Genomic DNA, 14,620 nt, shown 5'->3' on the forward strand with positions numbered 1-14,620 from the left:
ATATATATCTCGCATCATACTTATTATACCATTTTTTCTATAGTTTATATTTGCATATGTTATGATTGTCGACATATTAACGGTTATATTGATTGCTGTTTTCGTTCATGCTACCATATCTACTACAAGAATTGCAGAGTCAATACCCATATTTGACAAGAATTTATGACATTATTTATCATTGCAACGCAAAGTAATTGTTTCGTTCCATCGTCACCCAGCGTTTTAGTGTTTTTTTTTTGTCGCTTGTAAAGTGTCGCACGCAAATTTGGTAGGATTTTGAAATGTGTTTTTCATTCAAACACATTTAACACCCTTTTGGGGGGGAGCTTTTGTAGCGGTCATGATATTAATGTGCACAAAGTTTATGTTTAACGTTAGCATGTTGTTTGCAATAATGTTGCACAACATGTAGGGGAAGTGTTTAACCTCTTTATAACTGGATGCAAGTGTTGGTATTTCCGTTCTCATGCAAGTCATAAGATATTTTGAGTCATTTTGTTATTCTAGAATGTTCTGCACAAACATAAGGTGTTTGTTCATCATTACGCATACTTCCTCTTGTTTATACTGTCGTTTCCGTTTCAAGTTTAAAGTAGAACACAGCCGCTCGTACTTGAGAAGAAGCATAGCAGCTCGGTTAGAGAGCGCTATGACTTTATGAATTGCACCTTTGCCATAAAATGAATTCTATAACTTAAAGGAAAAAAGGTTTCACGCAATAGCCAATATTTTGCTCTACTATACATAGCTTATTTTCGACTTTGTCGCCGGTGAATTCTGGCTCTTTTCTGGGTCTATTTTTGGTCTATTCTGGGTCTATTCTTAGACTATTTTTGAGTCTTCTAGTTTTATCCCATGTGGATGTGTAGCTGATTTGAACGTTCGCCTTTAACGTTATTCAAGAATACAAAGAAAGAAGAGACATATGTGTGGCTGTTAATCAGTCAGCTGTTATTGAGATGCAAAGATCAGACTCACCAAACAATTTGCAATGAACATCATAGTTTACATTGTAGCCGCCTTTAACAAGTCGCCATCGAGGCAGGCGTGTCTACACACGCAAAGTTCAGTTGAAAACATCTAATAAAACGAGAAATTCAGGTCGGTGTAAATCGCCTAAAATTTTTCGGTCTTATGGCGTACGAACCTTTGGTGGTAGGTTCGGTGCATCACTATAGTTACTACCCTAGCACGGGCCGTAATTTATTGCCGGTCAAGTCGATTTTTGTCTTGTAAATGTTCAGTGTTTTTGAGTACACCTGTGATTTAATTTGCTTGTGTAGAAAATGTACATGTCTTGTAAGCATGGCAAATAGTGTATGTGGTTAATCAATTTGTAGAGTGTAACATATTTAATCTGCAAACGTGTAAGAAAGCCACCTTTCTTTAGTTTTTATTGGAACAGATACGAGTCCCTCGACCTTTCGCTGATTCGAGCTGGTTGGCAGTTTCTTTTTTCTTTTGAGTGACGAACGGTAAATGATATCTATCATGTTTATTTTCTTTTTGAAGGGGCGAATTGATCGTAAAACTGAATTTTCAATGCTGGATGAAACACCAAGCGACGAATTTTTAACACACCGAAAAATAGAAAAATACACACGCCGCTCGAATGACGCTTGCAAATGACGTAAACGTTGATGAACATGGTTAAGCAAAACACGATTTGTCCGGTGCGGACATTTAGGCAACTTTTAACTTGAAGTATAAATTTCAATAGTACATTACTCAAGTCACTATTGTTCCATGCGATTTGCACTGAAGCGGATCTTCTTGCTTTACATGAACGAAGAATGAAAGTTACCAACGAGAATTTCAAAAAATCAAAAGAAAAACTGTTTATCGTAAGAACGAGGGTGCACCACAAGGGCTTTATCTTTAAAGACGTAAAAAATACTTCCGTGTGTTTTTGAATAAACTAGGCAACACCACAAATTTGGTATCTGTTGAATGTTGATTTTAAAATTGGAATGCCTTTGACCTCATTAAATTTGTTATCAGTCCGATGAATAAGGTTTTAAAGGGAGTCAATAGACTTTTATAACTATTGCTGATTTTAGTAGTTTTTACCCAAGTCCTTCAACAAACAACAGGTTCGCATGAACCCGTTGAGACAAAAACCACTTCAGCCTGATTTTATATTGTTTTTAATGTCAGTAATAATATATTCATTTTTAAGCAAAAAGGTGGAATTTGTAGTAGTTACTGAAGCTAACCAATTAGTTACAATTGAATTTGCACAGCAGGTTGGTAAAATGTGACGACGAATTACTGTTGTCCATCCAATTTTGGGTCGCATTTTTATTTTGACATTAATGTTCACCATACGCGTCTTCAGTGTCCCAGAAACTACATATGTCTTCATATGGTTCATTTAACAGTGAATCCCCGGCTGCTTGCAGATGAAGAGCTGTGTACAGTTGTTTGGCTGGGGGTTGGTTAAAACTGGGCCAAGCAGTTGGTGTCACAACTGCTCGTGATGAACGAAAGCTCTGAATTTAAATGTTGCTTTCAAATAACACACGCATGTCAACAGGCAATCAGAACAAATTTTTAAAATGGAATGTAAAGCCAGCAAAAAATCGAGAAACAAAAAATTTCGTTTTTAAATCTTTCGTTTACAATGGAACTTTTAGCAAACTTCTGTTCTACTTACCCTTATTGTACCTCCACCCGAACCGTTCGGGTTTCCGTATCTGGCAAAGTTAGTCCAATACCACATTAAACGGTTCGAAAATGTTTTTTCGTCTGCAGTGAAAGTGTAAGTTGTTAGTTCCTCAACATTGAAAATATATGCAAGTTCGGCAGCATGACACACACGATCAAAACACAATGGTTCCTCCCATAGCTCCTGCAAAAACGATAACAGTCCAAAGTGTATGCAGTCTATGACAACACTAATATATGCAAGGAGACTCTATCGTCTCATTGTTTGAACTCGCTGCAGCGAAATTTTGGCTGGTCGAATATGCCGTAATGACGATGTGTCGGTAAAACCGAACTTTTATAGTGAAATTAATGCCTATGCTTTTAATATCGCCAGGTTAAAAGACCATAAAGTAAGCAAGTGTTGTATGTAGAAAAGCCTAGCATGCCTAACACGTTATCTGCAAAATAATAGGTGTTTTATTCCTCCTATACGTATTACAAAAGTCGTTTTGGAGTGTAATAAATGAGTTCACCTGCTTTAACAACCGACGGTTTGGTTAAAGCGGGGATTTTAAGTTCCGCCTGATACGATGGAAATTATTCAGTCCTATGACCAAATATACGGTTTGGATCCGAACCTTTTTGGGGAGGCACGGTGCATTTGTTTCAACCTGCGTAACTGATGTTAGAAAACCAGAAAGTGCACCACCTTTGGCCCTTTTTTGAAAAACTGTTAAAACCGTTTTTATACTTACGTAAAACGACCAGGTTTGATTAAATATGTACCACCACTGATCAATTCCATCTGACGAGTTGGCTGCATTTCTTTGGGGACAAACAAACAATCCATCGGTCGCTAATTTGTTTAGCATTTCACGGTTATCACAGCCATCAACTCTTCCATTGCACTGAAACAAATTTCGGTTTCTTCCATCGTGTAAATGAGCAAATACACACTCTACTGTGCACAGTCACTTTATTTTAAGTGTGAAGAAACTTTGTTGAAAAAGTCGTTTTCCAAAGCGGATAGCAGTTAAGTTGAACCTAACGGCTATAAAGCTCCATTTCACTCACTGTAGGTGGATATTGTTCTAAAACACGTTGGGCTAAACCTCTTTTGAAAACTGCTCGTAAAATAATCTCATATGCAGTATCATTAACGGGCCGTGGAAATGCTTCAGCGACAAAAATCATTCCTTCGTCTACAGTTGCACCTAACAACATGGGCTTTTTTTGCTCTTCTCCCTAAAAAGGCGTTGTTTTTCAGGACGTTTTACAAAATTCACACGTTGTGTCTGCAAAACGTACCCGCATAAACATTCTGATTGGAAGATCTGGAAGTAGTTCACCGTCAATCACAGGAGCCCACGGTTGAAATAGCAGCATTATTTTCATTGGATCAGTCACCTCTAACGCTGTTTTGTTAAAAGCCGTCTCTAACTCTCGCAATGTTCTGCAAATGAAACAATATTTTGTACACTGTTGCCATGGTGTAATCTATTTAGTAACACTTAAAACAACAAACTTTACAGGAATTTAAAAGTTGCAAACTCACTTGGACCGTAAGCAGACCATGTCATTTCTTGGACAGTTACATGCCTCTGCGAAACGTCCGCCGAATTCTTGTGCATCTGGTAAATCGCGAAACGGCAAACCGAATGGATTACTTTGCATAATAGCTTGATGAAATAGACGGTCGCTATATTTTGAGGTCAAATGGACTCCAACCGATTCAGCTCCCGCACTTTGTCCAAATAGTGTCACCTGACATTTGAATTTATGGCAAAATTTACCAACATTGCATCGATAACCTTAGATTCCCTTACTTCAATTTTGTTACCTGTGAGGGATTGCCACCAAAGTTTTCAATATTCCTTTGAACCCATTCCATAGTTTTTATTTGATCCCAAATTCCAAAATTTCCCTTTCCATCGTCAGTGGAACTGTTTCCTTGCACTAAAAAACCCAAATGGGCGACCCTGCAAACCGGAAAATTATCTTTCAAACCAAAAAATGAAGTTTAACAGCAGGAGGAACATCCGCGTTTTAATCAATTTGATTTGCGTAAAACCGCACCACGTTATAAATGGTTGGTAAGGAAAAAAGTGGCTTCTTTTCGTGCAAAATCGGAAAGAGATAGGCCTATAATACGTTAACATGGAAGATTTTTGACAACATTTATAAATTGCTTAGGGATTGAAAAATTTGATTTCAAATATTGAAAGAAGTTATCCACTTTCATGCTGCTTTAATACGTGACAATACTATTTTGAGCAAGAACGAAATGAAAATGCTTCAAAGTTTTAAACATAACTAACTAATCTTACCGGTAATTGGTAGTAACAACTATGACATCACCCAAACTTGCCATTTTTCTGCCATCATACAAAACACATGAACCTGCCCCATTGAGGAAATTTCCCCCATAAAACCAAATCATCACTGGCAGTTTTTCATGGCTTCCGCCATTTAAATATTGAGTGGCAACTGTATAATGTTCATGATCAAGGATTGAGTTTGATTTTGCCTTTGTTAGCAGCTTGTCTGGAATCCACACGTTAAGATACAAACAATCTTCGTCGGTCTGCAAGTATCAACCGTATTGATAATTTGGCAACAGGGCTTATGGCGAATATTTGAATAAGGGGGGTAAAAATGTCCAGGTCAAATTGTGCTCACATTTTTCGAAACTGTGCAGATGCCAAAATGTGCAGGCCATGTTTTACAGGTGCCCTAATTGCACCAAAGGCAATTTTTCTGTCTCTTTCACACCAAGGATCTCATTTGCATAGATGTTGCAAACACCCCTGTATTTTTAATTTTGAATGGTGTCTGTCGTATCTAGTAACATATATAGCCTACATTTTTTGCAAAAATGTCATACAGAATGGCCACTGCTTTTTAGCTTTTTCAGAAAATTTATTACCTTATTTTACATTTTGTTTCGGGCTCCCCCCCCCCCCCCCCCCCCCCTCTTTTTACCGTTTTCTTTGTTTTTGAGTGCTTCAGTGTTTTACATTTTGACCTGCACATTTTCGAAAAATGTGCGCACATTTACGCTTGCACATTTTCGCGCACGCTCACATTCCTGTCTTGTGCAAAAACGCTCACATTCCTGTCTCGAATTTCGGGGACAAAAATTAACCTTCTCTTGAAACACCTTCAAGAAACCACAGGTAAGACTCGGACTAACACATGATGAGTTTCGGCAAAAGAAGATTTTTGAGGAAATGCGTTTACGGTCTGTCCAAAAATAACTCTTTTGTTTGTTGCAACCCATGCGAGATGAGGCACGATTTGTGGGACTGTCAGAATTATAAATCATAATCATTGTCGCATTTATAATAATCTGTCGAACTGATTGCTGCAAATATGACTAACTCTCACCGCGTGCGGACATGAATACTCAGAAGCAGGTTGGTCACATAACTGAGGACAGCCCGGTCTTTTGAACGTTGCGTCCCAATAGGGCTTTGGAAATGGCACTGGGTCCCGTGGATTCCGCCAGCGATATTCATTAACGGGAGGCTGACTAAATGGTATTCCCCAAAATATTCCGGCCTCCTTCGACTTTATTCCTAACACTGGACCTTCGTTGACTGTCAAAATATAATAATATTACGCTGACTCGACGCATTTCACGTTGATCTGAAAATCGAAGGGTCAGCACCTGTTACTAGGATATCCGTGCTTCCCTGGTCTTGGGGCAAAATTAGCACAATAGGTAGGACGATAGCCAAAGTTACTATCAAGTCTAGTCCCGCAATAACCACGATTGTTGTTGCTTTCATTGTTTTGTTATTTTTAAGTCTTTTTAGTTTTACAGAAATAACCAACGACTCAACCTTGTTGGCTGCAAATAGTTTCGCTAGTCACAAGTGGGTTTGTCTGTACACGCATAGTGTTTGCTTTATGTCGACAAACAGTGTTACGATGTAAAAGATGCAATCAGAATATCAAAGCACTAAATTATAAATTACAACAAATTGGGATAAATGGCAATTTGCTTCCTCTACTAAAATCGTACTTAACTGGTCGTGTACAACAAGTTCGCCTGAACAACAACCTTTCAACCTTACTACCTACAAATGCCGGAGTCCCACAAGGTTCAATTTTAGAACCATTGCTTTTTTTGATTTATGTTAATGACATCTCCAATAACTTAACCTCTAACATTTCACTTTTTGCTGACGACACTGCCCTTTATTATTCGGATAAATCTCCAAATCAACTTCAAAAAATTTTACAGCGAGATCTCAACCACCTCGACAAATGGGCTTCCACTTGGGCAATTAACTTTAATCCCTCCAAATCTAAAGTACTATCGCTCTGTAAAAGTTCCAATCTTCCTCAAATATTTTTCAAAGGTGTAGCTCTGCCTGAAACCTGTACATATCTCGGCCTCATATTTGCACCAACACTTTCTTGGCATGACCACATTCGTTACATTTGCCACAAAGCACAAATCAAAGTTAACCGATTGCGCAAAATATCGAACACAGTCTCTCGGCATATCATCCTTACCCTTTATAGGTCTTGCGTTCTTCCTACACTTGAATATGGCGACATTTTATTCGATAACTGTAACCTCTCTGACTGTGAAGCACTAGAAAATGTGCAACACCAATCGGCTAAACTAATTTTAGGGTGTATGGGGACCACTTCGTATGATAAAATATTACAGGACCTTGGATTGACACCCCTGCCGCAGAAATACCAAATATGACTCATTTTTTCCCAAAACTATCCGCTTATGGAATAAACTTCCAAAAGAAATCCGATTGATAAAATCTGTTTCAGTGTTTAAAAATAAAGTTAAAAAACTTTTCTTTACGTATCCAGTCAGAACCTTACATCTGCATGGCTCTTGTCCTAAGACAACTGCCCTTCATTGCATGCTTCGACTTGACCATAGCCCACTCAATATCAATCCCCGGCACTTTCGCCCTTGTGCATGTCAGGCCGTAGAAACCACGCAACATTTGTTTCTCAATTGTCCACTATTGATTCGTCCTCGCACAATTTTGTTTTCTACTGTTTCGAATATTCTGACAGAAAACGCTAAGTTTAACGCTTCATTTCTTTCCAATCTTTCTCCCGGTGCAATTATTCGTTTCATGCTATTTGGTCATCCTGATTTAACAGACGCTCACGCACTGTCATTATTCCATGCCGTTCACAAATATCTGCATGCGTGTAATAGATTTTGATTTCTGCTGCCGATTTATTGACATTTTAACCTCTTTCGTTCGCTTTTCCTCTTTTGTTTACTATTATTATCGACTACCCTTTATCTGAAAATACGTTTATTTCTCGTATGGTGACACAACAAAGGACAGTTTTCAGTTTTCGGACTGTCGTCTGATTGTCGTAAAATAATAAATAAATAAATAAATAAATAAATAAATATCAAAGCACGTTAATCATTGCACGAATTTTATGCTCCCACCTAAAACCCACAGATATTTAAAACTACTCGGTCATTCCTTTTCCTTGGGAAAAATCCACAAGTCGTGAAGAAAGTTTTATTTTGAAGCAGTGATTGGAGCACAACAGTAAATTAGCACCATGCTACCTACAACATCAAAGACGTCGGGGATTACAATCAAAAACGCCACAAACTTGCTACGATGTAACAGATATACGCAATATAGTCATAAGCACCAAAAGAACAATAATTGTTAGTTTGGTAATGTATTGCAACAAGTTAACCTTTCCGTCAGCAGAATTGTGACTCGCGTTAATGACATCAAGTTGATCGTTGAGTGCAGAAAGGTATCCTGATTGTTTTACAAATGTGGCCACATGAGTTTAACACATATTATAGGAAAGATATTTTTGCAAGCTTTTATGTGCATTGCATTCAGCCTTTGCCCGAATTATTACGTAGGTTTTTCGCATCAAGGAAACTACAAACTAACATTTGTAAAAAAAAGTATTCTTATTACTAGCAGAAATTTTTTTCGACATTTTCAACAAATAATCAGTTTTTTTACTTGATAACTTAGATTAATTGACGTCACTTAACCACACTTGTGTTTATGGATCCTCTTACAGTTTTTTTAATAAAGGTGCTTCAAACTCTACAATTTGCATGTGTGATGCATATCTATCTTATATTTTCATCCCCCAAAACGAGGACACATTGTTAAAAACACATGAAAAAAAGGGCCCCAAAAAATAAGCCTCAGAAATTAGACTGCATTGAATTACAAGTTTAACGTTCATCACATCACTATTTTTTTTAAATGCGGCGTAAAAAAGTTTTTGGACCACTGGCCCTGCCCCATGCCAAACATTGTTGTTGTATAAATACTATGTACCGACTGCTATATCATTAAGAGGTTACTACCAGTGATGTTCGGCTGAATATTGACTATGTTTCGGTTTTGGAACTTTTTTGCGATGTGAAGTTATTGACTAAACTTTTAATATCGTCAATTCAAAACGCCAAGTCTTAACTGTTGTGTTGTGTCTACAAAACACAAGCCACGTTGACTGCAAAAAGTCGATGTTTTGTTCATAGGACGTGTTGCGAAAATTGTTTTGAAATGTCGAACATGGGTTCATTTACATCAACCACGCAAAGTTCAGTTGAAAACATCTAATAAAACGAGAAATTCAGGTCGGTGTAAATCGCCTAAAATTTTTCGGTCTTATGGCGTACGAACCTTTGGTGGTAGGTTCGGTGCATCACTATAGTTACTACCCTAGCACGGGCCGTAATTTATTGCCGGTCAAGTCGATTTTTGTCTTGTAAATGTTCAGTGTTTTTGAGTACACCTGTGATTTAATTTGCTTGTGTAGAAAATGTACATGTCTTGTAAGCATGGCAAATAGTGTATGTGGTTAATCAATTTGTAGAGTGTAACATATTTAATCTGCAAACGTGTAAGAAAGCCACCTTTCTTTAGTTTTTATTGGAACAGATACGAGTCCCTCGACCTTTCGCTGATTCGAGCTGGTTGGCAGTTTCTTTTTTCTTTTGAGTGACGAACGGTAAATGATATCTATCATGTTTATTTTCTTTTTGAAGGGGCGAATTGATCGTAAAACTGAATTTTCAATGCTGGATGAAACACCAAGCGACGAATTTTTAACACACCGAAAAATAGAAAAATACACACGCCGCTCGAATGACGCTTGCAAATGACGTAAACGTTGATGAACATGGTTAAGCAAAACACGATTTGTCCGGTGCGGACATTTAGGCAACTTTTAACTTGAAGTATAAATTTCAATAGTACATTACTCAAGTCACTATTGTTCCATGCGATTTGCACTGAAGCGGATCTTCTTGCTTTACATGAACGAAGAATGAAAGTTACCAACGAGAATTTCAAAAAATCAAAAGAAAAACTGTTTATCGTAAGAACGAGGGTGCACCACAAGGGCTTTATCTTTAAAGACGTAAAAAATACTTCCGTGTGTTTTTGAATAAACTAGGCAACACCACAAATTTGGTATCTGTTGAATGTTGATTTTAAAATTGGAATGCCTTTGACCTCATTAAATTTGTTATCAGTCCGATGAATAAGGTTTTAAAGGGAGTCAATAGACTTTTATAACTATTGCTGATTTTAGTAGTTTTTACCCAAGTCCTTCAACAAACAACAGGTTCGCATGAACCCGTTGAGACAAAAACCACTTCAGCCTGATTTTATATTGTTTTTAATGTCAGTAATAATATATTCATTTTTAAGCAAAAAGGTGGAATTTGTAGTAGTTACTGAAGCTAACCAATTAGTTACAATTGAATTTGCACAGCAGGTTGGTAAAATGTGACGACGAATTACTGTTGTCCATCCAATTTTGGGTCGCATTTTTATTTTGACATTAATGTTCACCATACGCGTCTTCAGTGTCCCAGAAACTACATATGTCTTCATATGGTTCATTTAACAGTGAATCCCCGGCTGCTTGCAGATGAAGAGCTGTGTACAGTTGTTTGGCTGGGGGTTGGTTAAAACTGGGCCAAGCAGTTGGTGTCACAACTGCTCGTGATGAACGAAAGCTCTGAATTTAAATGTTGCTTTCAAATAACACACGCATGTCAACAGGCAATCAGAACAAATTTTTAAAATGGACTGTAAAGCCAGCAAAAAATCGAGAAACAAAAAATTTCGTTTTTAAATCTTTCGTTTACAATGGAACTTTTAGCAAACTTCTGTTCTACTTACCCTTATTGTACCTCCACCCGAACCGTTCGGGTTTCCGTATCTGGCAAAGTTAGTCCAATACCACATTAAACGGTTCGAAAATGTTTTTTCGTCTGCAGTGAAAGTGTAAGTTGTTAGTTCCTCAACATTGAAAATATATGCAAGTTCGGCAGCATGACACACACGATCAAAACACAATGGTTCCTCCCATAGCTCCTGCAAAAACGATAACAGTCCAAAGTGTATGCAGTCTATGACAACACTAATATATGCAAGGAGACTCTATCGTCTCATTGTTTGAACTCGCTGCAGCGAAATTTTGGCTGGTCGAATATGCCGTAATGACGATGTGTCGGTAAAACCGAACTTTTATATTGAAATTAATGCCTATGCTTTTAATATCGCCAGGTTAAAAGACCATAAAGTAAGCAAGTGTTGTATGTAGAAAAGCCTAGCATGCCTAACACGTTATCTGCAAAATAATAGGTGTTTTATTCCTCCTATACGTATTACAAAAGTCGTTATGGAGTGTAATAAATGAGTTCACCTGCTTTAACAACCGACGGTTTGGTTAAAGCAGGGATTTTAAGTTCCGCCTGATACGATGGAAATTATTCAGTCCTATGACCAAATATACGGTTTGGATCCGAACCTTTTTGGGGAGGCACGGTGCATTTGTTTCAACCTGCGTAACTGATGTTAGAAAACCAGAAAGTGCACCACCTTTGGCCCTTTTTTGAAAAATTGTTAAAACCGTTTTTATACTTACGTAAAACGACCAGGTTTGATTAAATATGTACCACCACTGATCAATTCCATCTGACGAGTTGGCTGCATTTCTTTGGGGACAAACAAACAATGCATCGGTCGCTAATTTGTTTAGCATTTCACGGTTATCACAGCCATCAACTCTTCCATTGCACTGAAACAAATTTCGGTTTCTTCCATCGTGTAAATGAGCAAATACACACTCTACTGTGCACAGTCACTTTATTTTAAGTGTGAAGAAACTTTGTTGAAAAAGTCGTTTTCCAAAGCGGATAGCAGTTAAGTTGAACCTAACGGCTATAAAGCTCCATTTCACTCACTGTAGGTGGATATTGTTCTAAAACACGTTGGGCTAAACCTCTTTTGAAAACTGCTCGTAAAATAATCTCATATGCAGTATCATTAACGGGCCGTGGAAATGCTTCAGCGACAAAAATCATTCCTTCGTCTACAGTTGCACCTAACAACATGGGCTTTTTTTGCTCTTCTCCCTAAAAAGGCGTTGTTTTTCAGGACGTTTTACAAAATTCACACGTTGTGTCTGCAAAACGTACCCGCATAAACATTCTGATTGGAAGATCTGGAAGTAGTTCACCGTCAATCACAGGAGCCCACGGTTGAAATAGCAGCATTATTTTCATTGGATCAGTCACCTCTAACGCTGTTTTGTTAAAAGCCGTCTCTAACTCTCGCAATGTTCTGCAAATGAAACAATATTTTGTACACTGTTGCCATGGTGTAATCTATTTAGTAACACTTAAAACAACAAACTTTACAGGAATTTAAAAGTTGCAAACTCACTTGGACCGTAAGCAGACCATGTCATTTCTTGGACAGTTACATGCCTCTGCGAAACGTCCGCCGAATTCTTGTGCATCTGGTAAATCGCGAAACGGCAAACCGAATGGATTACTTTGCATAATAGCTTGATGAAATAGACGGTCGCTATATTTTGAGGTCAAATGGACTCCAACCGATTCAGCTCCCGCACTTTGTCCAAATAGTGTCACCTGACATTTGAATTTATGGCAAAATTTACCAACATTGCATCGATAACCTTAGATTCCCTTACTTCAATTTTGTTACCTGTGAGGGATTGCCACCAAAGTTTTCAATATTCCTTTGAACCCATTCCATAGTTTTTATTTGATCCCAAATTCCAAAATTTCCCTTTCCATCGTCAGTGGAACTGTTTCCTTGCACTAAAAAACCCAAATGGGCGACCCTGCAAACCGGAAAATTATCTTTCAAACCAAAAAATGAAGTTTAACAGCAGGAGGAACATCCGCGTTTTAATCAATTTGATTTGCGTAAAACCGCACCACGTTATAAATGATTGGTAAGGAAAAAAGTGGCTTCTTTTCGTGCAAAATCGGAAAGAGATAGGCCTATAATACGTTAACATGGAAGATTTTTGACTACATTTATAAATTGCTTAGGGATTGAAAAATTTGATTTCAAATATTGAAAGAAGTTATCCACTTTCATGCTGCTTTAATACGTGACAATACTATTTTGAGCAAGAACGAAATGAAAATGCTTCAAAGTTTTAAACATAACTAACTAATCTTACCGGTAATTGGTAGTAACAACTATGACATCACCCAAACTTGCCATTTTTCTGCCATCATACAAAACACATGAACCTGCCCCATTGAGGAAATTTCCCCCATAAAACCAAATCATCACTGGTAGTTTTTCATGGCTTCCGCCATTTAAATATTGAGTGGCAACTGTATAATGTTCATGATCAAGGATTGAGTTTGATTTTGCCTTTGTTAGCAGCTTGTCTGGAATCCACACGTTAAGATACAAACAATCTTCGTCGGTCTGCAAGTATCAACCGTATTGATAATTTGGCAACAGGGCTTATGGCGAATATTTGAATAAGGGGGGTAAAAATGTCCAGGTCAAATTGTGCTCACATTTTTCGAAACTGTGCAGATACCAAAATGTGCAGGCCATGTTTTACAGGTGCCCTAATTGCACCAAAGGCAATTTTTCTGTCTCTTTCACACCAAGGATCTCATTTGCATAGATGTTGCAAACACCCCTGTATTTTTAATTTTTAATGGTGTCTGTCGTATCTAGTAACATATATAGCCTACATTTTTTGCAAAAATGTCATACAGAATGGCCACTGCTTTTTAGCTTTTTCAGAAAATTTATTACCTTATCTTACATTTTGTTTCGGGCTTCCCCCCCCCCCCCCCCCCCCCCTCTTTTTACCGTTTTCTTTGTTTTTGAGTGCTTCAGTGTTTTACATTTTGACCTGCACATTTTCGAAAAATGTGCGCACATTTACGCTTGCACATTTTCGCGCACATTGTGCAAAAACGCGCACATTCCTGTCTCGAATTTCGGGGACAAAAATTAACCTTCTCTTGAAACACCTTCAAGAAACCACAGGTAAGACTCGGACTAACACATGATGAGTTTCGGCAAAAGAAGATTTTTGAGGAAATGCGTTTACGGTCTGTCCAAAAATAACTCTTTTGTTTGTTGCAACCCATGCGAGATGAGGCACGACTTGTGGGACTGTCAGAATTATAAATCATAATCATTGTCGCATTTATAATAATCTGTCGAACTGATTGCTGCAAATATGACTAACTCTCACCGCGTGCGGACATGAATACTCAGAAGCAGGTTGGTCACATAACTGAGGACAGCCCGGTCTTTTGAACGTTGCGTCCCAATAGGGCTTTGGAAATGGCACTGGGTCCCGTGGATTCCGCCAGCGATATTCATTAACGGGAGGCTGACTAAATGGTATTCCCCAAAATATTCCGGCCTCCTTCGACTTTATTCCTAACACTGGACCTTCGTTGACTGTCAAAATATAATAATATTACGCTGACTCGACGCATTTCACGTTGATCTGAAAATCGAAGGGTCAGCACCTGTTACTAGGATATCCGTGCTTCCCTGGTCTTGGGGCAAAATTAGCACAATAGGTAGGACGATAGCCAAAGTTACTATCAAGCCTAGTCCCGCAATAACCACGATTGTTGTTGCTTTCATTGTTTTGTTATTTTTAA

The 14,620-nt window shown here is 38.0% G+C and overlaps 2 protein-coding genes across 2 annotated transcripts; both read right to left on the minus strand.

Annotated features, from left to right (window-relative positions):
* Positions 1-2,085: 2,085 nt before the first annotated feature.
* Positions 2,086-6,443, minus strand: LOC145213104 (crystal protein-like). Its single transcript, XM_080081342.1, has 10 exons — positions 6,323-6,443; positions 6,040-6,251; positions 4,980-5,236; positions 4,493-4,631; positions 4,208-4,416; positions 3,961-4,105; positions 3,727-3,897; positions 3,408-3,560; positions 2,660-2,854; positions 2,086-2,495 (listed from the first exon to the last, which is right to left on the minus strand). The coding sequence occupies exons 1-10, from the start codon at positions 6,441-6,443 to the stop codon at positions 2,316-2,318; spliced, it is 1,782 nt and encodes a 593-aa protein (XP_079937468.1). The 3' UTR covers positions 2,086-2,315.
* A 3,815-nt stretch (positions 6,444-10,258) lies between these two features.
* Positions 10,259-14,603, minus strand: LOC145213105 (crystal protein-like). The gene is made up of 10 exons (XM_080081343.1): positions 14,483-14,603; positions 14,200-14,411; positions 13,153-13,409; positions 12,666-12,804; positions 12,381-12,589; positions 12,134-12,278; positions 11,900-12,070; positions 11,581-11,733; positions 10,833-11,027; positions 10,259-10,668 (listed from the first exon to the last, which is right to left on the minus strand). Exons 1-10 carry the CDS (start codon positions 14,601-14,603, stop codon positions 10,489-10,491), a joined length of 1,782 nt encoding a protein of 593 aa, XP_079937469.1. The 3' UTR covers positions 10,259-10,488.
* Positions 14,604-14,620: the final 17 nt, after the last annotated feature.

The sequence above is a fragment of the Phallusia mammillata genome, chromosome 2 (genome assembly GCF_965637545.1).
Source record: "Phallusia mammillata chromosome 2, kaPhaMamm4.hap1.1, whole genome shotgun sequence".
Lineage (NCBI taxonomy): Eukaryota > Metazoa > Chordata > Ascidiacea > Phlebobranchia > Ascidiidae > Phallusia > Phallusia mammillata.

What these genes read in the sequence shown, in the direction of transcription:
- LOC145213105 (XM_080081343.1), bottom strand. Translation starts at nt 14,603, where the DNA reads ATGAAAGCAACAACAATCGTGGTTATTGCGGGACTAGGCTTGATAGTA. An exon ending in ATCAAACCTGGTCGTTTTAC is followed by an intron (nt 11,028 to 11,580) that starts GTAAGTATAAAA and finishes TCGTTTTTGCAG; the next exon opens with GAGCTATGGGAGGAACCATT. An exon ending in CGGGTGGAGGTACAATAAGG is followed by an intron (nt 10,669 to 10,832) that starts GTAAGTAGAACA and finishes ATTTAAATTCAG; the next exon opens with AGCTTTCGTTCATCACGAGC.
- LOC145213104 (XM_080081342.1), bottom strand. Translation starts at nt 6,443, where the DNA reads ATGAAAGCAACAACAATCGTGGTTATTGCGGGACTAGACTTGATAGTA. An exon ending in AGTATTCATGTCCGCACGCG is followed by an intron (nt 5,237 to 6,039) that starts GTGAGAGTTAGT and finishes TGATACTTGCAG; the next exon opens with ACCGACGAAGATTGTTTGTA. An exon ending in ATCAAACCTGGTCGTTTTAC is followed by an intron (nt 2,855 to 3,407) that starts GTAAGTATAAAA and finishes TCGTTTTTGCAG; the next exon opens with GAGCTATGGGAGGAACCATT.